Consider the following 23,734-nt stretch of genomic DNA (forward strand, 5'->3'; position numbering starts at 1 on the left):
CATGGAGTCCCTAACACAGATACAACGTGTATGGAAATAAAAGTCCGAACAAACAGATGAAGTCCACAGTTGAGAATTTAGTCTGGAAGCAGTCTTCTTCCAGAGACACTTCACCAACGTAGATTTCCAGTATAGACGGAATAGGTGGCTGCATTTATGTTTTCCAAGTTATCAGGCAACACGCCAAGTAAGTTTCACGTTATTGGAGTGGTGTGTCCTATGCCCCAGCTGAGGCATTCATTTTGAGACAATTTTATATATCCAGTACGTGATCTTAATCAAGACCGTATATCCCTTTTATAATGTCTGCGTTCTCCTCCATTCAGAAGAGTTGTTAGGCAGATTTGTAAAGCAGACCTGTAAAGCTTGACAATCTCCAAGCTCCTTCACCCTAAATTGACCCTGCCTTTCTCTTCCCAGGTCCCCCAGCCTGTCTTGTCTCATCGTGGGCAGGCAGTTCCCGCCGGGACCTCACTGCGTCCGAAGGACTGCACAGGCCCTGGTCCAGGACGTCCTCTCGAAAACTGTGACATCCCCAATCCCCGAACTGGCCTCGCGCTTCATCTCCCAAACGTCTTCTTCGCTCGAGATATACCTGTCAGGCAGCTGGGGCGGGCTTGTTGTTCTCAACCCGGCAGTTCTCCGCTTTCTCACTTCACTCCCAACCGCAGGATCTGCAACCAATCTAGCGCCACCAGTTTAATTCAGAAAGTTGAACGCCCACTCCAGGTACGCTCCTTGACAGCAACACTTCCGGTTGTGCCCACGCTTTCACATAAACACCTCTTCCTATTGGGAGAACGGCAGGCCACACCTCAGGCGCATGCGTCCCAGCAGCAGGGCGGGGCGGAGGGTGGAGTCAGATGGGGGCGGTTAGTCTGGTCTATACTTTAGGACTCCACCTCCGGCGTAAGTCTCACGAGATCTCGTTCTCCTGCGAGAGTTGTTTGAAAACTCTGGCGGTAACAACTCACTTGACTCTCGCAGGCCAGTCTGCCGGAAGCGGAGGGCAACTGAGTCCTTTGCGGATTGCTAGCCACAGCCACTCTCCGGCAGTTCCCGTCCCGGCGCCATGGCAGCGCAGAAGCGGCTTTCTGTCAAGGAGGCTTTTCAGCTGGCGCAGCAGCCGCACCAGAACCAGGCAAAGCTGGTGGTGGCGCTGAGCCGCACGTACGGCGCGGTAAGCGGCCTGGCCCCGGCTCCCGGGCTCAGCCTTCTGCCCTTCACCCCGCGTCCGAGTGACCTGAGGGTCAGGTGCTCTGAGGCTTGCCCGAGGTCTCCTGGCCCCAGCCAGTGATCGGAACTCCTGGCGTGGTCAACACGGAGTCTCCAGTTTCTCCATCCCTCCCTGGGGAGGTTGGTCCGTGGAGAGATCCGTTATCCTTAGTTCCGTAGTGACTTAGTCTGCGCAGTGAATCTTGGATGCTTTTCTTTCGTTTGGGGTGTCTAGTTCACCCCCGGAAACTGATCAAGTTGTTTCAACCAACTCCTAAGCTGAAAATCAAATTCATTTCACCAACTAGCGAAATCATAAGGACCTAGTCTTCCCCGTTCATGTTAATTGTGTATCAAGTGGAGCCGCGGGAATTATAGGACAGCGAATGTGAGGAAGAGAAATTGTTTTGGAGTTCAAGGAAGGTTAAGTACATATAAAAGTGAATATGGAGCAGGATGTGAAAGTTATGCCCAGAGGAAATTGACGGATGTTAAGAAGGCCTAAATAAAGTAAATACAAAGCTGTTGATTTCTAGTTATTCATGCCGAAGCATGTTTTGCATTAATCTGGTAAGAAAGATATCGATAATCTAAAGGTGTTGAGAGAAAAATGAGACAATTTTTACACTGTTCAAATTTATGCTTTGTGCTTTCTCAGAGGTACAGATTATATGCTGAAGAGAAGTTTGTGCAGAGTTATTTCCCCTTTTTTGGTTTGAATAATTGATATATATATTTTTTAAGAAATATTATAGTTTGACCTAAGGGTAACGCTTTCAGCAGTTTTATGGCAGTGTTGGGAATAAAGAATTTTTATTAATGCAGGTTATTCAGGCGTTTCTTCTGTCTTTCAGATGGACGATAAAATGGCTTTTCAGGAGGAGTTTATTCATTACCTTAAATATGCTATGGTGGTTTATAAACGTGAACCTGCGGTGGAGAGAGTCATGGACTTCACAGCCAAGTTTGTTACTTCATTTCACCAGTCTGATCAGGAAGAGGAAGAGGAAGAGAAAGATGGTGGCATTTTAAATTATTTGTTTACTTTTCTCTTAAAGGTACTGTGAAATTGAATACTTTGGGGAAGTAATATATTTGGCTACGTTTGTTATTTTCCACAGTGAAATATCAGTGATAGGGAAAATGTATGTGAATAAGTCTTTTATGGAAAACTTAACTGTCATTAAAAGGATAACTGCAGCATTAAGTTCCTAACTGTTTAATTCTCACTTATGTTGTAAATGTTCTTGTGATTAAGTAAAAAAAAAATCCTACAGAATCTATAGGGATATGCTTATTTAGTGACAGCAAATATTGTTTCAGACTACTTGAGAGTGTAAAATCTATCTAGTTGTGGATATACAATATAACTTCTCTGCAAGTAAAGAGTTACTATTGTCTTATTTTTTTTTCTGTAGTGCTAGGGATTAAACGTAACTTTACACATGCTGATACACTGATATACTTATCCTTTAAGTGTTTTATTTATTTATGTTTGTGAGTGCACTGTTGCTGTCTTCAGACCCACCAGAAGAGGGCATCAAGTCCCATTATATATGGTTATAAGCCACCATGTTGTTGCTGGGAATTGAACTCAGGACCTCTGGAGGAGCAGTCGGTGCTCTTAACTGCTGAGCCATCTCTCCAGCCCTGATCTACCTCTCTTTTTACTCTGTTTTGAGACAGGATTTCTTTAAGTTACCCATATTGTCCTTGAACTTACTTTGTAGCCCAAACAGACCTTGAACTTGTGGTTCTTTTCTGTGGTGTTGTAGGCCTACACTATCTACCTGGGTGTATTGTCAACTTTTAATTTTGAAATGATACTGGCTGTTTAAGAATGGAATGTGACTAGGTGTAACTTTTGATTTGTTTTTTGTGTAGTCTCATGAAGCAAACAGCAGTGCAGTCAGATTTAGAGTATGCCAGCTCATTAATAAACTTCTTGGGAGTATGCCAGAAAATGCCCAAATTGATGATGACTTATTTGATAAAATTAATGAAGCCATGCTTATTAGATTGAAAGATAAGATTTCAAATGTAAGAATACAAGCGGTTTTGGCTCTTTCTCGACTGCAAGATCCCAAGGATGATGACTGCCCAGTAGTTGATGGTATGTATGGTTTCCTAAATCTTGTTTGGGTATGTTGACTTTGTTAATTTTTCAGTTTTTGGTTTTTATGTGTGTATATACATGAGTGTGTAGGTGTGTACTTTCATGTGGAAGCCAGAGGTTATAATCAGATGTCCTCAATTGCTCTGTACCTTATTTTTTGAGACAGCATCTGTCATTAAATCTAGAGCTCATCTACTCAGACTAGCTGGCCAGTAAGCCCCAGGAATCCCCTGTTCCTTATCCCCAGTACTAAGATCGTATGTGCTGCTGCTGTGGCTGGCTTTCATGAGATACTGGGCATTGGAACATCAGGTCTCATGCTTGTGCAGCAAGTACTCTACCACTAGATCCATTTTCCTAACCTAGGATTGAATTTTTACTAATTATATGTCTGTGTGGTGTGGAAGTATTAATCCAGCAACTTAAAATGAAAGAATATTATCAGCACTTTTACCTCTGCCTTGTTCTTCACTTCAGTTGTATTTCTTTCTTTCAGAGGTAGAAATAATTACAGTGAATTTTGAATTAATTGCCATGTTTACATAAAAAAATTACATTTTAAACAATAACATGTTTGTCTCAATGTTAAATTTTTTCTACCATTTTTTGTGAGTCAAATTATATTTTTGTGTCTTTTTCCCCTCAAATTTATTCCTAATTTTAGCATTCATTTAGGATGATATATATTTATTTTTTTCTATATTTTAATGTTTTGTTTTATGTAGTTTATTCTGAATGGTGATGGCCCTTCTAATTGTTTGCAATTACTTTGATTTAAAAACAGTGTTAGAGGCAGGGCATGGTAATGCCATGCCTTTAATCCCAGCATTCTGAAGGCTGAGGCAGGCAAATCTCCTGGATTTAAGACCAGACTAGTCTATGAAGTGAGTTCCAGAACAGCCGTGGTTACACAGAGAAACTATCTCAAAAATTCAAAGAAACAAAACAAAAAACCCAGTGTTAGAAATTTTCTCTTCATGCCTTTGGTGCATAGATGAATGAGTTTGTAAAGTTAGCTAAGAGATAGACTTATATGGTTTCTACTTTATTAGGGTAGGTGGTTAAGTATTCTAAAAAAGTTTTTTACTTTTAATATTGTCAGCAATGGGACATAAAGGTATGTATTGATCCATATCCTCTTTAGTTTCAGCACATTTTAAAGTTTGATGCTCTATTTAGTAATTGTTATTGTTACCCAGCTTCATAAATTTAGCATCTGATCATCCTGAATTTTTTAAGGATTGTATTACATTTTGAGAAGTGTTATTACTAGGTGATTTTTGTAATGTTAAAAAGTGTATACTTGGACAAATGGATGGTACAGTTTAATCACTTAGTGTGGCTTCTGGTGCAGTCTAAAGAGCCACTAAACAGGTATGAGAATATTGCCAGTATAATCTGGCATAGTCTTTTTTATTTTTATTTTTTTAAATATAAGAGGAGTATACTCAAAAAATGGTAGAAATATATTAAACATATGAACCTATACATTCTCAAAATTAAAAGTGTAAAGTTAAATGTGAACTTTCATAGTTTCCTTTCTGAATAATTATTCTAACTGTATAGAAGTTGATTGAATTGTATAGTCTTTGGGTCTGGTTAATTTCTGAATATGGGTTTTTTTTTTATTTTGGTAACATTTCATAATAGAATTTAAAATAAATCAAAATAATTGGTCCTTATATAAAACTATATCAACTTAAAATAAATTACCTATTATAATCATCATCTGACTTTTGGGATTAATTTTCAATCACAGCATATTTAATAATTTTTAATTTTATTTTCAAAGGAAATGCTAGTTTTTTGCTAGAAGTGAATGTATAAAAATAATCTCTTATTTAAAAATGAAAGAATATAGAGCTTCTATGACTTAACATTCTTAACATTATTAATGTTAAAATCTATTGTTTTATTTTTTAGCATATGTTACTTTGATTGAAAATGATTCAAATCCAGAAGTTAGACGTGCAGTTTTATCTTGTATTGCACCATCAGCAAAGACTTTGCCAAAAATTGTCGGACGTACAAAGGATATAAAGGACACTGTCAGAAAGCTGGCTTATCAGGTAAATAAGTTCAGTATCTTCTGTAGTCATGTTTTTGAAAGTTGAACCATTTTATGGTATTTTGGAAAAAACTTGCTAACAATGATTTTTTTTCCCAGTTAGGACTTTTGAATAATATAGGTAACTTCTTATATTAAGCATATTAACAGACAATTTAAAAATTGGGTTAATTTACAGAAGAATGCAGTATTCATTAGTAGACATCTCTAAAGTGTATTGAGATTAATGGCCATCTTTTTCCTTTTTAAGGTGTTAGCTGAAAAAGTTCATTTGAGAGCTATGTCCATTGCTCAGAGAGTACTGCTTCTTCAACAAGGTCTTAATGACAGATCAGGTAAGATACACATTTTTGTAAACATTGGATTTTGAAATGAGACTTGAATTTAATAAAACTATCATTTCCATAAATAAGTTGAAGGATTTAGGGGTTAAAGATCTTGGTGTTTTAAAGGAGCCAGGCATTTCTTTCAGACTTTTGTGCTTTAGGAAGGGGAAGACTTCTAAATCTTACGCAGTTACTTCTGCAAACGTCTGATAGACTCTTTTTTTACCCCATGTTCTTAAACAGCACTGTCCTGTTTTTCTATAATGTAACAACAATGTATTCTGTGCATCAGAATTAGGAATAAACAGACTAGTATAATGCCCTACCCTCTCATCTGTTAAACTAGGGAATCTGCTTTTCTGAAGGATGTTCTAAAACTTCTTAACTCTTATGAAGCCATTTAGTCCCAGTTTTGCTGTACCAAGAAAGGACACTTGAATTTATGAGTATTGTCAGAGGACTGACTAGGGTGCCCTTACATCAGCAGCTCTCAGCCTGTGAGTTATGACTCCTTTGGGTGTCGAACAGTCCTTACATAGGAGTCGCCTTAGATCATCAGAAAACACAGATATTTGCATTATGATTCATAACAGTAGCAAAATTACAGCTAAGAAGTAGCAATGAAAATAATTGAGTGGTTGGAGATTGCCACAGCATGAGGAATTGTAGTAAAGGGCCACAGTAGTAGGAGGGTTGAGAATCACTTCTTAAATGATAAAAATAAAGCTTGTTTGGTAAAGTATATTGTGATTCAGTACTGTAAATAGAATTCATGTAATAGTTGGAGTCAATCAACAAGTGAAACGATAGATTTCACATACCCTGATGCCTGATGTTCAGTGAAGAGACAATAGAAAGACATGTTTCCTTCGACAATGTAGGAGTTTGTCTTTTAATTGCTGAATTCCATTTGCATTTTGAAATAAGCATTGTCATCACTTTAGTAATACTGCATTTTTTTCATTAGCATGCTTTGTTCTGCCTATAATTTTTATTTGAATTGTAAATTCAGTGTTAACAATGATTTAATAAAAGTTAAGATGAGGATAAACAGGGAGAAAAGGTTTAGAATGTACATTGTGTAACCTTTTAAATGACTCGCCAGATGCTGTGAAACAAGCAGTGCAGAAGCATCTTCTCCAAGGCTGGTTGCGTTTCACTGAAGGAAATATCCTAGAGTTGCTTCATCGGTTAGATGTGGAAAATTCTTCTGATGTAGCAGTCTCCGTTCTCCATTCCTTATTCTCAGTGACTCCTCTCAGTGAGCTGGTCGGAGTTTGTAAAGATGATGATGGCAGGTATATATAAAGACTTCATTATTTAAATTGTACAGAGTATTTAAATTGAACCTGTGCACTTAAACTGAGTTTGTCTTCCCTGTATTTTCAGGTTCCCTCAGTACTTTTTATCTGTCCCTCTTCTCTTTAACGAGTGTCTTTCTTCCTTCTGGTACAAGGATTCAGAACTTTCGTCAGGCATTACATTAGTTATGTCCTTTCATTTTGCAACTTTGAGTTTTGCACTACATCCACTGAAAAACACCCCAAATATACATTCTTGCCATGTTAACTCATTTGAAGCTTTCTCTTCTTCCTTTTTTTAGGCTAAGTTTTTTTTTTTTTTTCCTTTTCATTCTTTTCAGGTGGGTAAACGAATGACTTAGTAACTAGAAGACTTAGTAATTGAAAGAAATCTTTGTTTTATGTCCATTCTTGTTCTGTTTTTCAACTGCATGTAAAGATAATGCTTTCTCTTGTTCTCTTCTGTATGAAGGAAGTTGATTCCAGTGGAAACATTAACTCCTGAAATTGCTTTGTACTGGTGCACCCTTTGTGAATATTTGAAATCAAAGGGAGATGAAGGTGAAGAGTTTTTAGAGCAGATTTTGCCAGAGCCTGTAGTATATGCAGAGTACTTACTGAGGTAAAGTTTTGCTTTTGGTTTGAACTGTACTTATGTTACTTTATTTACCAATTTCATAGTTTTCTTATTCAAAGTCATTAGAGGAAATAATTTAGGAACTATTTTTTTGTATAAGTAGGTGTGAATGAGTATGTTTATTAAATGTTTTGAAAAATCTGTTGTGTGGTTAGTATATTGAAAGTGTATAGTCAGGACCTCACTATCCCAGTTACAGTGACTCAAGATTAGCAGCTGATTAGTGTAACTTTTCCCTGATAAAATTTCACTGACTTTTTCTTGAATTTTATCTAATATTCATATATAACAAAGTTTTAAAAAAATTATTCTTTATTTGCAAGCTATATAAAACAGATATCATGATGATTAGATTTGGTGCATGGACTAGTGTTTTAGTTAGGGTTTTAGTGCTGTGAAGAGACACCATGATCAAGGGAACTCTTATAAGGAAAAGATTTAATTGTGGCTGAATTATAGGTCATAAGGTTCAGTCTATTATCATCAGGGCAGGAGCATGGCAGCATCCAGGCAGGCATGGTGCTGGAGGAGCTGAGAGTTCTACATCTTCATCTGAAGGCTGCTAGCAGAATACTGACTTCCAGGCAGCTATAATGAGGGTCTTAAAGCTCACGCCCACAGTGACACCCCTACTCCAACAGGGCCATACCTTCTAATAGCACCATCACTCCCTGAGCCAAGCATGGGCAAACTATCACAAGTAGTTTCAGAATCAACAGGGTGTAGATGTATGGTCAGTTTTATTATAATTAAGTATTTTTCAATTAATAACATACTAAAAATGAAGTAAAACTTATATAACTTTAAAACTTTTATTTTTCTAAATTATGTTTTGATATACCTGCTGACCAGTTTTATGACAATTTAATCTCAACTGAAGTCATTTTGGAAGAGAGAACCTTAGCTGGAGAAATGCCCCCGAAGACTGGTCTGTGGACAAGCCCATTTTCTTGATAGATGTTTGATTTGGGTGAGCTGAGTTCACTGTGGGTGATGCTCTCCTTGATCTGGTGGTGCTTGGTTCAATAGGAAAGCAGGCTGAGCAAGCCATGGGGAACAAGCAAGTAAGCCGCACTCTTCCATAGCCTCTGCATCAGCTCCTGCCTCCAGGTTCCTGCTCTCCTTGAGTTCCTGGCATCACTTTCTTCAGTGATGGACTGTGATATGAAACAGGAAGTAAACCATTCCATTCCCAAGTTTCTTTTGGTCATGGTGTTTTATCACAATAGAAGCCCAACTAAGACAATATAATTTCTACTTACTTCACTGTAAAATTTTATAAAAAAAAATACATATTCTTGTCAGAATCCAAATGTAGAGGTAAATTTATTCTTTGTTTCCCTAGTACCATCAATCATTGTAGAGTTAAACGGCCAAATAATTAAGGATATCCATTGTCAATTTTCTTTCTATACATTTTTTAAATGAACATGTAGGTTTCTTTTTTGAAAATATAGCATATTGTATATGTACTGTTCTGGTTTTTAAAATTTTTGAACTTTTATGTAAAATCATGTGTTGGTATATGGTATTGTACTATTTTGTAGTGCCTTATGTGTGCTATGTAAGTGCTCTTCCATTGATTGGCATCTATTTTACTAATTCTGTTTGCTTTAGTTACATCCAGGGCTTCCCAGTAGTTAATGAAGAACAGAAAAGTGATTTTGCCTACATTGGAAATTTGATGACAAGAGAATTCATAGGTCAACAGTTGATTCTAATTATAAAATCTTTGGATACTAGTGAAGAAGGAGGAAGGTATGTCTAAATGTTAACATTTGATCTAATTTCCTTTAGTTTCATATATTTAGGAACCTACCTTGGTTTAATTTTTAAAAGATAATGACTCTGACTTTAATTTTAGTGTAACTACCAACAATGAAGGTGATATTATATGCTTTGATTAATCAGGTTTTTTAAACAATCATTTGATAATTTTATACATATATACAATATAACTTGATCATATCTACCTCAAGACTGTTCTCACTCCTTTGATACTCAACATGTTCCTTCTTAAGCTCCCCCTGCCCTTTTTAAAAATTACCTGAGCCCAATTACAGTTGTCTGAATGTGCCTGGGTATGTGGCTTTGCATCAGACTATGGGCAGCCTACTCCTAGCTGCACCTCAAAAGAAAAAGGATTCTTTCTCCTCTAGAAGCTATTAACAGCCAATACTTTCTAAGCTTTGATATTAGGCCTCAGGAGTCCCTATGCCATCCAGACTGGAATGTTGACTGGCAGCTCTTAATGCAGTTAACCATACTTGCTGTGAGTTCATGAGTGTAACAGTTAAATTTTGCCTAGAGGGTGGTTTTATTACTCCTCCCCATGTGGCTAATTTCTTATATTTCAATACAGTTTTGTTATGATTAGATGTAACTATCCTAGCTCTCTAAAACTATATGTAATTGTATATGATTGTACTACACTTGTATACATATGCCCATGTGTGTTTGTTTATACCAGCATCACCAGAGAAATGCACTGAGGTACAGCATTACTAGGGCTACTGTATCATTACATATTTTCTAGCTCTATTATGATTTTCTAGGGCCTTCATCAGATTCCTGGTCTAATGTTTACTGAAACATCATGTGGCACATGATGGAATATGTATGCATGTATGTATGGGTATATATGTATATAATTCTAGTATAATTACTTCAGAATAAATAATTTCAGATTTTTTGGTTTAAAATTTTCTTTTTAAAAGATCAGGGTATAGAAATATTTATAATTTTTACATATACTTGTAAATAAATTTGTAGAATATGAGGTTTTTTTAAATCTAAAAGTCTGTATGTATAGAATTTGTATTTATATTTACAAACAGAAGTAAAAACTAAGGTAGTGTAAAGGGAAATGTTAGGAAAAAATGTATTTTCAGGTGGCAGGATGGTTCATTGGGTAAAGGTGCTTGCTGCCAACCCAGTGGCTTTCATTCGATCCTTATGACCCACAGGGTAGAAGGAGAAAACCAACTGTTTCAATTTCTTCTCTGATCTCCACATTCAGGCCCAGGTGTGAATGTGCCCACTCACATACACACACACAAAATAAAGAAAAATGTTTAAAGAAATATATATATATATATACATATATATATATATATTTTTTTTTCATATTACTAGTTAAATTAAAATAGATCATTTTGATTACAGGAAACGACTGCTGGCTATTTTGCAGGAGATTCTTATTCTGCCTACAACCCCAATATCCTTAGTTTCTTTTATTGTTGAGAGACTCCTCCACATCATCACAGATGATAATAAAAGGATACAGATTGTAAGTGCTTTTCTTTCTGCTGAAGATAAATTTGGTTAGTGACATTAAGGAGTATTAATTTCTCATCAGCACTCTTGTCTTTAGTGTATTAGTGTTTATTGTCCAACATGTTGCAAAAATGAAAAAGAGTAGATCTTTCTACACACAATTTAAAATGTCTTCCTTTCTTAACATGTCTGTTACTTTGTTGAGTCAGCAAGCAGGTGTGAGAGGAAGGAAGAAGGGCTTAGCTTAGTTATTCTCAGATGGGGAGCAGTCATTTTGAACTAGTGAACAAGTAGCTCTGCAAGGAAGGTCATTATTATCATTGCTTATTATTACTTATATATTTGGTATGCTTTTTTTCTCTACAGAACTGAGGAAGTAGTAAGAATTTTAGGCAGAAAATTTTAGATATAGAGAGTAATCTTAGGGTACAATATTTTATTTTTACTGCACTAGGGATAATTTGTCTTTAGTATCTATGCAATTTAAAAATTGTTACTTTTTAATCAAATAATACATCTGACTAGATGATTCAGTTTTATTGTTCAGTCTTTGTAGTAGTTGCTGTCTTATTATGACCATAAATACCTCTTGTAATAATTACTATTGTCAGCTTGACAAGGTCTAGAATAAACTAGAGGACAAACCTCTGAGCATGTCTGTGAGAGATTCTAGATTGGGTGAGGTGTGAGTGGCCCACTTTATGAGCTGTGGTTCTGAGCTTATAAAGGAGAAGTTAAACTGAGTATCAACTTTCCCTCTCCTCCCCTCCCCCTTTCTTTCTTTCTTTCTTTCTTCCTTCCTTCCTTCCTTCCTTCCTTCCTTCCTTCCTTTCTTTCTTTCTTTTTCTTCTTCTTCTTCTTCTTTTTCTTTTTCTTTTTCTTTTTCTTTCTCTCTTTCTTTTTGACTATAATGCACTATGACTGGGTGTTTCTTGCTCTTTTGGCCGGTCCATCTTTTCTATGGTGGACTGCTAATTCCAAACTGTGAGCCAAAATGAACGATTCTTTAAGTTGTTTTTGCCACAGCAATGAGAAACTAATATAACTGACAAGAAGCAACTTAGGGAGGAAGTGGGGAAAGGAAAGAAGGAAAGGAAAGGAGAAAGGAAAGGAAAGAAAAGAAAAGAAAAAAGAAAAGAAAAGAGAGAAGGAGGGTTTGTTTTGGCATGAAGGTACAGCCTATTGTGGTGGCAAAGACATGATACTGAGAAAAGTTCTAGCTATGATAGACAGGAACATAAGGCAATTGCTCATTCACATTTTGTTCACAGGAAGCAGAGAGATGAGTCTAGTGCTCAGGCTGTTTTTTTTCCTTTTGCCTTTTTACTCAGCATAGTACTGCAACTTGTGGGATGGTTAAACCTCAGTTAACCTTAGTTAAACCTCTACGAAAACACCCTTGCTGGTATGTCCAAAGGTGTGTTTCCTGACCAATTCCAAATCCTGCCAGGTTAGCAATGTAGGTTATAGATTAACCTGTATTGTTATATGTATAGCTGTATGTATTGTTTAGAATTCGATGTAGCAGTTCACATTTGCTACATTTGTAGCATTGGTAAAACATAGATTACAGCTTGTACTTTGAATTATAACTTTCTCAGGTCACAGAAATTATCTCAGAGATTCGTGCACCCATTGTTACTGTTCATGTTGATCCATCTGCTACAAGAAAGAACGAACTCAAGGTAAGTCTCTTCTGAATTAAAGAACTGCTTTAGGAATGCCATTGTTTCCTCTTGCTATACTGTTTTGAAGTATTTTCATAAAGCCAAGTCAATAGGTATTACACTATAAGGACATTCAAAATCTTACCAGATTATAACAGATTTTGTGATCTGTTTCAGGAAAATGGAATCTTAATGTTTGATTGCTTAAATCCTGAATCTTCAGATATTGTGACATTTTCATATTAATTTTTATTTTGTGAAGATGGTCAGTTTCTTTCTATTTTAGATGGCTGAAATCAAAGTCAAGCTTATTGAGGCTAAAGAAGCTTTGGAAAATTGCATTGCTGTACAAGATTTTGATCAGGCATCAAAATTAAAAGAAGAAATAAAAACATTGGAAGATGCCAGAATAAACCTGTTAAAAGAGACAGAGCAACTTGAAATTAAAGAAGTCCACACAGAAAAGGTATATGTCAGTTTTCATACTAAATTTTAACTACTCTTATCTCAACAAACCTTAGTTTTGTTAATTCATTAAACTGCCAGAATTTATTTACTTTGGAGGGAGTTGTGACAATACCATGAATAAAAATGAAAAAATAAACCTTATTTTTAAAGCTTCTGTTTTATGTTTTTAGATTTCTGGTGTTTGAGACAGTCTCACTATTTAGCCCTTGCTGGTTTGGAACTCATTATGTAAATCAAGCTGGTCTTGAACTAATAGCTATCCACTTGTCTATGCCTCTGTCTTCCTTGTGCTGGGATTAAAGGGATATACCACCACACCAGGCCAGACATTTTTGGACTTTGAAAACTAACTTTAGTCTTTATAGCTAGGACTTGTTTCTTTGTCTTATGAATCCCTGGGATTTGAATAGTTTCCTTCCTTCTTGGGGAAACGAGTTTTTTACCCTGAGTCTTGAGATATTGTGACAGATTTTCATATTAATTTTTATTTTGTGAAGATGATCAGTTTCTTTTTATTTTTGTAGTTTATTTATATTACATTTTACAGTCTGTGGCTTGTCCTAGGCTTTAAATTTGAGAAACAAATTTAAACAAAAACCTAAGAATAAAATTAAAGATTTTCAAATTAAGAAATATTTGCCCAAATGTGGTGCTGTCTACCTGTAAATAGTACTCTGAGTGAGAGGGAGAAAATCTGGGTCAAGGACAGCTTGGGCTATACAGGTAAGGCCCTCCTTTACAAATCCAAGAAAAGGAAAGGAAGCTCTGTAATGAGACTGCTTACCTAGCACAGGTAAGGCCCTAGGTTTGATTCCCAGCTCTGTCCCACAAAAGAGAAAGCATTTGTAAATCTGGTCTGCCTGGTTAATCTATTAATCTCTTTTGAGTTCCTTTGAACATTTAGTGTCTTTTGTCTTTTCTGAGAGCTACAACTCAAGTATAATTCTAATATAATAGATGATGTGATCAGGAAACTATAGAAATGTGTTTGCGAGGTATGTAATTCATAACCTCATGTAGAATACTACTGATTTTCCTATAGGAAGAAATAGATTAACTAGAGATGTGAATAAAATTAATGTGTTAGACTTTTCAGTGTTGTGAGATTCTAGCTAAGAAAACAGTTGGGAGATGTCTTAGTTAGGATTTTACTGCTGTGAACAGACACCATGACGAAGGCAAGTCTTATAAAGACAACATTTAATTGAGGCTGGCTTACAGGTTCAGTGGTTCAGTCCATTATCATCAAGGTGGGAGCATAGCACCATCCAGGCAGGCATGGTAGAGGCAGAGCTGCTACATCTTCATCTGAAGGCTGGTAGCAGAATACTGACATCCAGGCTGTTATGATGAGGGTCTTAAAGCCCACACCCACAGTGACACACCCATTCCAACAGGGTCACATCTTCTAATAGTGCCACTCTCTGGGCCAAGCATAAACAAACCATCACAGGAGGGAAGGAGGGTTTATTTTAATTCATATAGTTTTAGAGGTTTCAGTGAGGGAGAGTTAAGAGGGTATTGCAGAACAGTTTGGCTCCCATCCTGACAGGGAGCAGGATGCCTGAGCTGTTTTTTGTTGCTGTTGGTGGTGTGTGTGTGCATTTTCCTTTACTGCCTTGTATTTTTAGGCCTCTAACCTGTGGGATGATGCCACTTGTATTCAGGGTGGATCTTCCCTTTTAATTGTCTTTGGAGATACCCTCACACACATCCAGTGACATGCTCTATTAATATTTACTAGCTGCTTTTCAGCCTAGTCGAGATGGCAGTCAAGGTTAAGCATAGTACACCTAGTACTATGTAACACATAGAGCAACCTAATAAGTTACAGGATGTTTTTCCCCTGTGGTAGTCTAGTTAGGTGATTATCTCTTCAAGCACTTCACAAATGTGAATTCATTATTGTTATAGTCCCCAAGTCCCACTGGTTTCAAACCTAAACAATAGTTACTATAAATTTATACTTTTAATGCACTTTGTGTTGTTTCCCCTTAATGAGTAGTTAAGGAAATGTAGATGTTGCAATGGTAGGTATGATGGTACAGAGTTTAAAATAAGATGCTTGCTGTGCATTAAACCTTCCGGTTTACATGGAAAGAGAATTGGAGAGGTATTAGGCAAATAAGAGGAACTGTTATGGGTCAGATAAATGTAAGGTCTTGGATAGTCAATATTAAAGAATCTACCATATTCAGAGATGATGGTGGATACAAGGATATTTTAAAGAATAGAATGAGTACTCTGTAATACAGGGTTAGTATTGTTTAAAAATAGATTAGAGTCATAAACGGCGCCATACTTCTTGGCAGAGTTTCAGAAGTATGGCTTGAGTTGATAGCATTGTGAACAAGATCATGCTGAATACATGGTTTCTGCTTCTTACTGGGAGCTGTTGTTACAGTGGTCTTTGCAGGTGCCTTGTCTGAAAAAATTTTCAGCTCTTACTACTTACTCTCACAGGGGAGGGGCCTAGTGAATCTGGTCAGTTTCAGAGACTTCCTGAATTTATTTTGAGTTGTTTAACAATCCTGATTTAAAGCTTCCTTTTAGAATGGAATGTTTCAATCTAGGAGGAAACTGTTACATAAAACTGGGCCAGCTCATAAATGAAAAATAGAGTTGCATGATTGGTTAAGGTTGCCAAAGGAACAAAGAGTAACTTTATTCCACAGAAAAAGTCTCAAGAGAGCAATTGTTTAAGGGATGGGCAAAAGATATTCTTACTAATGATGGATATTTTGTACTTTCTTTTAGAACGATGCAGAAACGTTACAGAAGTGTCTTATTTTGTGTTATGAATTGTTGAAACAGATGTCCATTTCAACTGGAATCGGTGCAACCATGAATGGGATCATTGAATCTTTGGTACACTGCTGGCCTTTGAGACCTCATACTCCTCTACTATATTATATAATAATGTTCATTATTAGTTAATAATTTAAAAATTAATAATTAAAAGACTACCACTGTAAAAATCAGATAAATACAGTGAACTATGTATATCCATAGTGACTACTTCATAGTATGAGGAATAATTGAAATAATACATTTTCATAAAGGCACTTTTAAATAAAACATAAGCTATTCATAGCATGTTTTGAATGCATATTATCTAAGAAATGCTTGAAATATAGTGTACATAAAATACAAAAGTATAGATAGCCATCCTGGATCTTCTGCTTAAGTGAGGGCAACATTGTTAAAAAATAGATTTTATATATATATATATACACACACACACACACACATATATATATATATATAATATGTATATTATATATATGTATATATGTATATATATACTGCACTTACATGTGTGTACTATAACAAAAAAGGAGGCCTTCAGTGGGGCTAAGAGGGTCATACGATGGGAGGGAGGGGACATGAAAGAGGTTGAAGGGAGCAAAGGGAAGTGGGAAAAGTGATGTAATTAAAATATAAAAAGTAGTTATTTAGGCTACTTTGACACTGGTTATGAAGATTTATACGGTTATGAGTGAGCTTAATAATTGCAGGCTTGACCTATTCATGGAAAATGATCCTTCTATGAGATTTAAAAGATACTATGTGAGTAGAAGATTTACAACTAAAACAGTTACTAAAACAGTGTAACTGTTAAAACTTACATTGATACATGCAGTTTTAGAATTTATATTCTCCAATCTCTAAACATAGCATTTTTAAAGATGAGAGAACATAAATTTATCCCACTACTAATTTTTATTATTTACAGTCTATAGCAATATTTTGAGTATATAAGATAAACTAGGCATCAAAATTAGAACAGTTGAACAGTGCTTAAAACAAAGTGAAGCATGGTCTGCAATGAGACTGTATGTATGTAATTCTATTAGGGAGTTTTGTCTCATTCTGTTAGTATTGAGAATCCTTGAATCAGTTTTAGCAGATAAGGGAGTGTACATATTGATATGAAGGAAAATAGTTCTGGCTATGTTCTATTTTATCAACTTTATAGTTACCCCTTTCATTTTCATTTTTTTTTTAAAACTAGTGAAACTTTGTTAATAGTCAGTGTGGAAATACCCTTACAAAATCATGTGGAAATCATTTTGACCATGATTTTAATATGGCATTATAAATTTCTTGCCTTGGTTAAAATTATTTTAATTTTTACCTTGTTGTAGATTCTTCCTGGAATAATAAGTGTTCATCCTATAGTAAGAAACTTGGCTGTTTTATGTTTGGGATGCTGTGGACTACAGAGTCAGGATTTTGCCAGTAAACACTTTATGTTATTCTTACAGGTAGGATATATTTTATGACCATGTGTTTATTTCTTGAAATGCTCTGTATCTCTAGTGATATGTTAAAATTCTGGGTGTGTTCAGTTGCTTAATTGATGATTGTGGATAATCTTTAGGGTCTTATAAAAATGTCTTCATAGAAAAAATGAACTAACAATTTAAGATGAGTCATGTAGCTTATATGAGTGCATACTATGTGCTATCACTGTTCTTGTCTTAGGATAAATATAGTGGGTAAATGATGAGGAGAACCAGCCTGAGTTTGTGCTGTTGGAGCTTGTTTTCCTGAAGGGGAAATAGACAGTATGTATGTGTCATGCCAATTAAGGATAGCCAGCATAGCAGCAGCAGTCCTGGGAGTGGGAGGAGACCGAGTAGCTGTGCTGGTGATGCTGGCCTGAGTCTTACTGTGACATTCAGACTCATAGGAAAGTTAAAAGAGTAATCTTTATAAATACTTGAAAGAATACTGTCTTTCTTTTCTCTTTCTTTCCTTTTTTTTTTTTTCAGAGATTTTATTTTCTTAGGTATGTTGTGTGTATATATATACTATGTTTGTGTAGGTACTCATGGAGGCCCATAGAGAGCATTGCATCACCCCTGCTGGGGTTACAGGTCAGCTGCCTGACCCAGATGCTCATGTGAACTGAACTTGTGTCCTTTGCAGAGCATAACTTCTCTTAACTGCTGAGTCATTTCTTCGGCTCAGACATTTTATTTTCTTAGGAAAGAGAATAGAGGAGAGAAGTTTTAGGGGTAGGACTTTTTTTGGCCTATTTGAGGAACAAAAGGACATATGGCTAGGAAAGTAAGCAAAGTGAAGTCTACCAGAAGGACTGTGTGGGATGCCCATGTGCTCCAAGAACTTACACTGTAACAATACAGATTCCATTATGAATGATTCAGAGAAGAAACTGTTGTGTTTGTTTTTCTCGTTTGTCCCCAACTCTCTCACCACATACCCTCTACCTCTTATACCCTCCTCCTGCTTTAATTTCATGTGTCCTACTGTTTTTCCAAACCTTCCTTTTTCTTTCTTGTTCATAGCCCTACCCCATTTATATACCTACATATAAATATTGTTAGCTTGGGACGTGAAAATAACCTCAGTGGAGACAATTGTTGGGTCTGGCCTTTTTTTTTTTTTTTTTTTAAAGTTAAAAGTATTTGAATGATAGCAGATTCAAGGGCAGAAAACCTGAAGTTTGCCTATATTTTGTATACTATTCTGAGGTGTGATTTTTTTAATATTAAAAATCTTTTTATTTATTGTTTAGCACTTTAAAAAGGTTATACAACAGGGTCCATGATCAAAAGAAGATAACTACTAAATAGATTGAATCTTACAATCTTTATAAAAGTTTTTAAAATTTGATTATTTTTGATTTTTTGAGACAAGGTTTCTCCATGTAGCCTTTGTAGCCTTGGCTGTCCTTTACCTTGCTTTATAGACTAGGCTGGCCTTGAACTCAGAGATATACCTGCCTCTGTCCCTAGAGTGCTGGTGTTAAAGATGTGTGCCTTCATGCCCAGCTCTATAAAAGTTTTTTAAATAAGTATTCTCAAGGCTTCATTGGTTTTTTCTTTTTTTTTTTCTTTCTTTTTTTTTAAGATTAGTCTATTTTGGGAAGATAATTTTAAGGAAAATTGTTTGTTAGTAATAAAAATTGATATAATGTATAAAAGGTCTGTTAGAAAGTTCTAAAATCTTATTAGGATTGAATATTGGCAGCTATTGTTGCATGCAAAGGTCAATGGGAGTATGAAAGAAACAGTTGATGCTGAGCTAGCAGCATATTTGGAGTTTCCAGAGCCATCATAACAACATGTTAAGAGAATTTGGTTTTGGCAGGTTTACAGGGGTCATTCTCAAAACATGGAGTGGAAATGTTCTTGACATAGTCTTCAAAGTTTTAAAAATAAATCATTTTTCTAATTACAATAATTTGACCAACATAGAAGTGATTTTTGTTTATTTTAAAGGCCAAGTTACATTGTATAATATAGTTAATCTTTCATAATAGGGTCACTCTGCCTCCATGGTTTTGGAATTTGCTGTGTAGTTTTTAACTCAAGATAGACTTAAATCATTTGTGTGCATATACAGAGATCTATGTTGGATATCTTCCCCAGTCTCTCTTCTAACTCTGGCAAGGATCTCTCACTGAACCAGGGCCACCTTGATTTGGCTAGGTTGGTTGGGTAATGAATTCCAGGGATCCACCTGTCTCTGTGCCCCAGTGCTAGGGTTATCATTGTGCACTTCTGTGCACCTAGCCTCCTATGTAGTTGCTGGCTGTGTGAGATGAGGTCCTTATGCTTATGTTTGACAGGTACTTTATTGAGGAGGTCATTTCTCTAGCTCCCAAAACTATAAAGAGTCTACTTGCTAACTGAATTCACTATTAATAAAATCTGAATTGTTAAGTGATGAGAAAAGTTTTTCTTCAAAGAAATGTAATAGTACTGACATTGTACCAAAGGTTTAAATTGATTAGAATGTACTGTATTAATTGTTTTTGATAGGCAGGCAAATCAATTTATATATAACAATGCAGTTTATCTGGATCTTAGAAAAATGATAAAACTTTATCATAGTTGGAATTGGTTTTTTTTTTTTTTCTGTTTTGTTATAAAAGGACCAAATAATACAGTCCGTCTGGACATTGACTCTAAAACTTTTTTCCAGTGCAAAAATTAATTAAGGACTAAAGCTCCAGATGTTATGAGATAAACATACTTCTAAAATTAAAACTTAAATTACAGTTCTGAAACATGTTCATACTTAACACTCATTGAGATTTAACCAAGAAAATATACTAATTTTATTTAGGTTATAGAATTAAGTTGTTTTACTGAAATTATTTGGGGGGGGGTTATGTCTAATTATAGGTTTTGCAAATTGATGATGTCACAATAAAAATAAGTGCTTTAAAGGCTATCTTTGACCAACTGATGATGTTTGGGATTGAGCCATTTAAAACTCAGAAAGTTAAGGCCATTCATTGTGAAGGTGCAGAAATCAACAGTCATGAGGAACAAGAAGAAAATGATGCCGAAGAGACTGACACAGCTAAGAGTGTTCTGAAGCTCCTCTCTGACTTCTTAGACAGCGAGGTAAGAAACCGGCCAGCTCTACAGTTGTGAAGCATTTGCAGCATGTGTTTATGTTCTTTGCTTTAATTTTGTACTCATTTACTTTTGACACAATTTTATTTGGTTTTAAAAATATCCTAATTTAAAATTTAAATTTCACATCTATAATTTTCTGTATCAAATTAGTGTTCAAAGAACTGAAACTGTTTTTGTCACAATGTTTTTATTACAGTAACAAAAATGAAATTAGAACAGATTGTATTGCAAATGAACATAGTTTTTCTTTTTTAAAAATATTTTTTATTATTTAAAACAAGCATTACATCTTTTTGGTTTTTTCTAATTTTCTTTTTGGATTGTTCACTGCTGTAGTATAGAAACTCAGCTGAGATTTGTATGTGTTTAACTTTATAACTTTGCTGAATTGGCTTATTAACAAGTAATTTTGAAAAGGAAATTCTTGGGATTTTTTTCGCTGTAGAACCATGTCATTTCTGAATAGGTACAGTATTAATTCCATGTCTTTTACTTCTTATTTAATTGTTCTGCATCATCTAGTACAGTGCTGAACACCAGCCATTAAGTGTCTGAAGCAGATGTTATATTTGTGACTTTAGGGGAAAAGTTGGGAATCTTGTTAATAAATGTGGTGTTAGTTACAGAGTTTTTCATAAATAATGTTTATCATTTTGAGGGAATTACTTTCTATTCTTATAACCCTGGCTATTTTGTGTTTATATCTTAATAAAAAGATGTTTAATTTTGTCAAATGTTCTTTCTGCTTCAGTCAATATGGTCATGAGGGATTTTCTTCTCTTTGATATGTTGGTATATGATATCAAACATTACTTGATTTTCATACGTACCATCAGTGGATTTCTGGGTTAAATTCTATGTGCTCATGATGCATAGTCCTTTCACTGTGTTGATGAATTTGGTTTTCTACTATTTTGATAGAAAAAAATTTCAGTTACTTTTCTAAGTGACAGTCATTCTAGTTTTCTTGTGATAGCTGCTTTTCTTTTACTATACCTAGCAAAAATAACATTCATTAGAAAGTTTTTATCTCTAGTTTCCTTTTTAGCTTATATGTGATATTTTAAAAATAACTGTCCTAAAATTGTCTATTGTTTACCTCAATTTTAAATTTTGTTTACCTTACAGTCAGATTAATTGCTCTTTTCCTGTCATTAAGGTGTAATTTAGGTTATCGATTTGAGATTTTTTAAAAAGGGAGATATTTATTACTGGAGAACTTCCCTGAGCACTATTCATTGTAATCCTATGAGTATTTTATTTTATTTCTGAGTTTTGAGACAGTGACACTCTATAGCTCAGGTTAATTTAGAACTTACTGTGTAGTCAAGTCTAGCTTCAGACCTGCAGAGATCCTACTTTTATCATATGCATAATAAAATTAATGACAATTTTAGGACAGTTATTTTTAAAATATCACATATAAGCTTAAAAGGAAACTAGAGATAAAAACTTTCTAATGAATGTTATTTTTGCTAGGTATCTGAACTCAGGACAGGAGCTGCAGAAGGACTAGCCAAGCTGATGTTCTCTGGGCTTTTGGTCAGCAGCAGGATTCTTTCTCGTCTTATTTTGTTATGGTATAATCCTGTGACTGAAGAGGATGTTCAACTTCGACATTGCCTAGGAGTGTTTTTCCCCATGTTCGCTTATGCAAGCAGGTAGTGAGTCACTGATAACATCTTATTTAAAGTGAGATTCAGTTCTCCCCACCTGAATTATATCTATGCCATTTTGTTCTGGATACACTTTTCAGTTGATGAATGATAAGAATGTAACATATATTTTATATACCCAGATTTTTTATCTTTCCTGCATATATAAGGCATAAAAGGAACTATATCTTTACAATAGAGTCATTTTGTGCATATTTCAGAATTAAAACTTTTCTCTCAGATAATATTTTGTCAACTTGCTTGTAATTGGAGGGTTTTTTGTTTGTTTGTTTTTTTGTTTTTGTTTTTTGTCAAATCATTTCATTCAGCACTTTTAAGTTAGAAACCGCAAAGAGATTAGTGGGATCTGAAGTCTTCAGCTGGGCAGATATCCTTGGCCTTGTACTGAAGGTTCAGATTGTTTTTCAATAGGACTAATCAAGAGTGCTTTGAAGAAGCCTTTATTCCAACTGTGCAAACACTGGCCAACGCCCCAGGGTCATCTCCTTTAGCTGAAGTAGATGTCACAAATGTTGTTGAATTGCTTGTTGATCTGACAAGACCAAGTGGATTAAATCCTCAGGCAAAGAATTCTCAAGATTATCAGGTATGTATGGTAGCCTGTGGGTAGAAAATATAACTGCATGAAGATCATTGTTGTTTGATTAAAGAATCCTTCTCCTGGGTTTTTTTAAATCATGATGAACTACATTTATATTTTGAGTCTTTTATTTTTCTGGTATATAAAACAGTTATGGGAGGCAGGGAAGGGTGTCTCTTGGTAAATGTAGAGAAATAATGAAAATAGAAGTGATCACTGCAAATGTTTTGCAGTCTAGAAGCTACTAAAGCCATCATTCCTATCACCGTTCTTCCCCACTTAGCAAGGTAGTCACTGAAGTAAAGTGCTGTTGCTACATTTGCAAATGCTGGCTGGCTTGTTATGCTGCTAATGCTGCGGAGAGGACAAGTTAAAAGCCTTTATCTCAAGGTTTCTGTTTTCTTTTAAGTGAAGCATATAAGAGAACTACAAAATCATCTATAGATTATAATTAAACTGGGTTTTACAATCCTTTTTTTTTTTTTTTGGTTTTGGTTTTTCGAGACAGGGTTTCTCTGTGTAGCCCTGGCTGTCCTGGAACTCACTCTGTAGACCAGGCTAGCCTCGAATTCTTGAACTCAGAAATCCGCCTGCCTCTGCCTCCCAAGTGCTGGGATTAAAGGTGTGCGCCACCACTGCCCGGCTGGTTTTACAATTCTTTAATGACATTTCTTTGAACACAGAAATTTGATGTGTTAATGATTTCAGATGCCAACTGCAAGTTGACAGTTTTGTTCTGTTTGTATATTTATTTGCTATTTAATGCCTGCTCTGCTTGAGTCACATATGTTATTGGGAAGATTATATTACAAAGGATATTAAGCAAAATATATTAAAGAACAGTGATTAGCCATCAAGTACTTTTGCATTTCAGAAAAGTATAAGATTCATTATAGGAATGATAAATATATCATTAATTTTATTTGCCTTATAGGGTGTTAAGCCTATGGTCTTACAGGTGCTAGACAACTGTTTTACTGCTGAACTATATCCCCAGCCCTTTT

General features: G+C 35.4%; 1 protein-coding gene across 1 annotated transcript in view; it reads left to right on the forward strand.

Moving 5' to 3' along the window:
- Positions 1-1,072: 1,072 nt before the first annotated feature.
- The window catches only part of Ncapg (non-SMC condensin I complex subunit G), a 28,398-nt gene continuing 5,736 nt past the window's right edge, over positions 1,073-23,734 (forward strand). Inside the window, exons 1-16 of the mRNA XM_028765209.1 lie at positions 1,073-1,180; positions 2,070-2,273; positions 3,100-3,328; positions 5,255-5,400; positions 5,650-5,734; positions 6,831-7,023; positions 7,499-7,648; positions 9,281-9,421; positions 10,829-10,952; positions 12,541-12,624; positions 12,893-13,072; positions 15,832-15,942; positions 17,223-17,342; positions 20,235-20,459; positions 21,954-22,135; positions 22,562-22,736. Of these exons, the coding sequence (XP_028621042.1) occupies positions 1,073-1,180; positions 2,070-2,273; positions 3,100-3,328; positions 5,255-5,400; positions 5,650-5,734; positions 6,831-7,023; positions 7,499-7,648; positions 9,281-9,421; positions 10,829-10,952; positions 12,541-12,624; positions 12,893-13,072; positions 15,832-15,942; positions 17,223-17,342; positions 20,235-20,459; positions 21,954-22,135; positions 22,562-22,736 (2,457 nt within the window). The remainder of the gene's footprint in view (positions 1,181-2,069; positions 2,274-3,099; positions 3,329-5,254; positions 5,401-5,649; positions 5,735-6,830; positions 7,024-7,498; positions 7,649-9,280; positions 9,422-10,828; positions 10,953-12,540; positions 12,625-12,892; positions 13,073-15,831; positions 15,943-17,222; positions 17,343-20,234; positions 20,460-21,953; positions 22,136-22,561; positions 22,737-23,734) is intronic.

The sequence above is a fragment of the Grammomys surdaster genome, unplaced genomic scaffold (assembly GCF_004785775.1).
Source record: "Grammomys surdaster isolate TR1022 unplaced genomic scaffold, NIH_TR_1.0 150, whole genome shotgun sequence".
NCBI lineage: Eukaryota > Metazoa > Chordata > Mammalia > Rodentia > Muridae > Grammomys > Grammomys surdaster.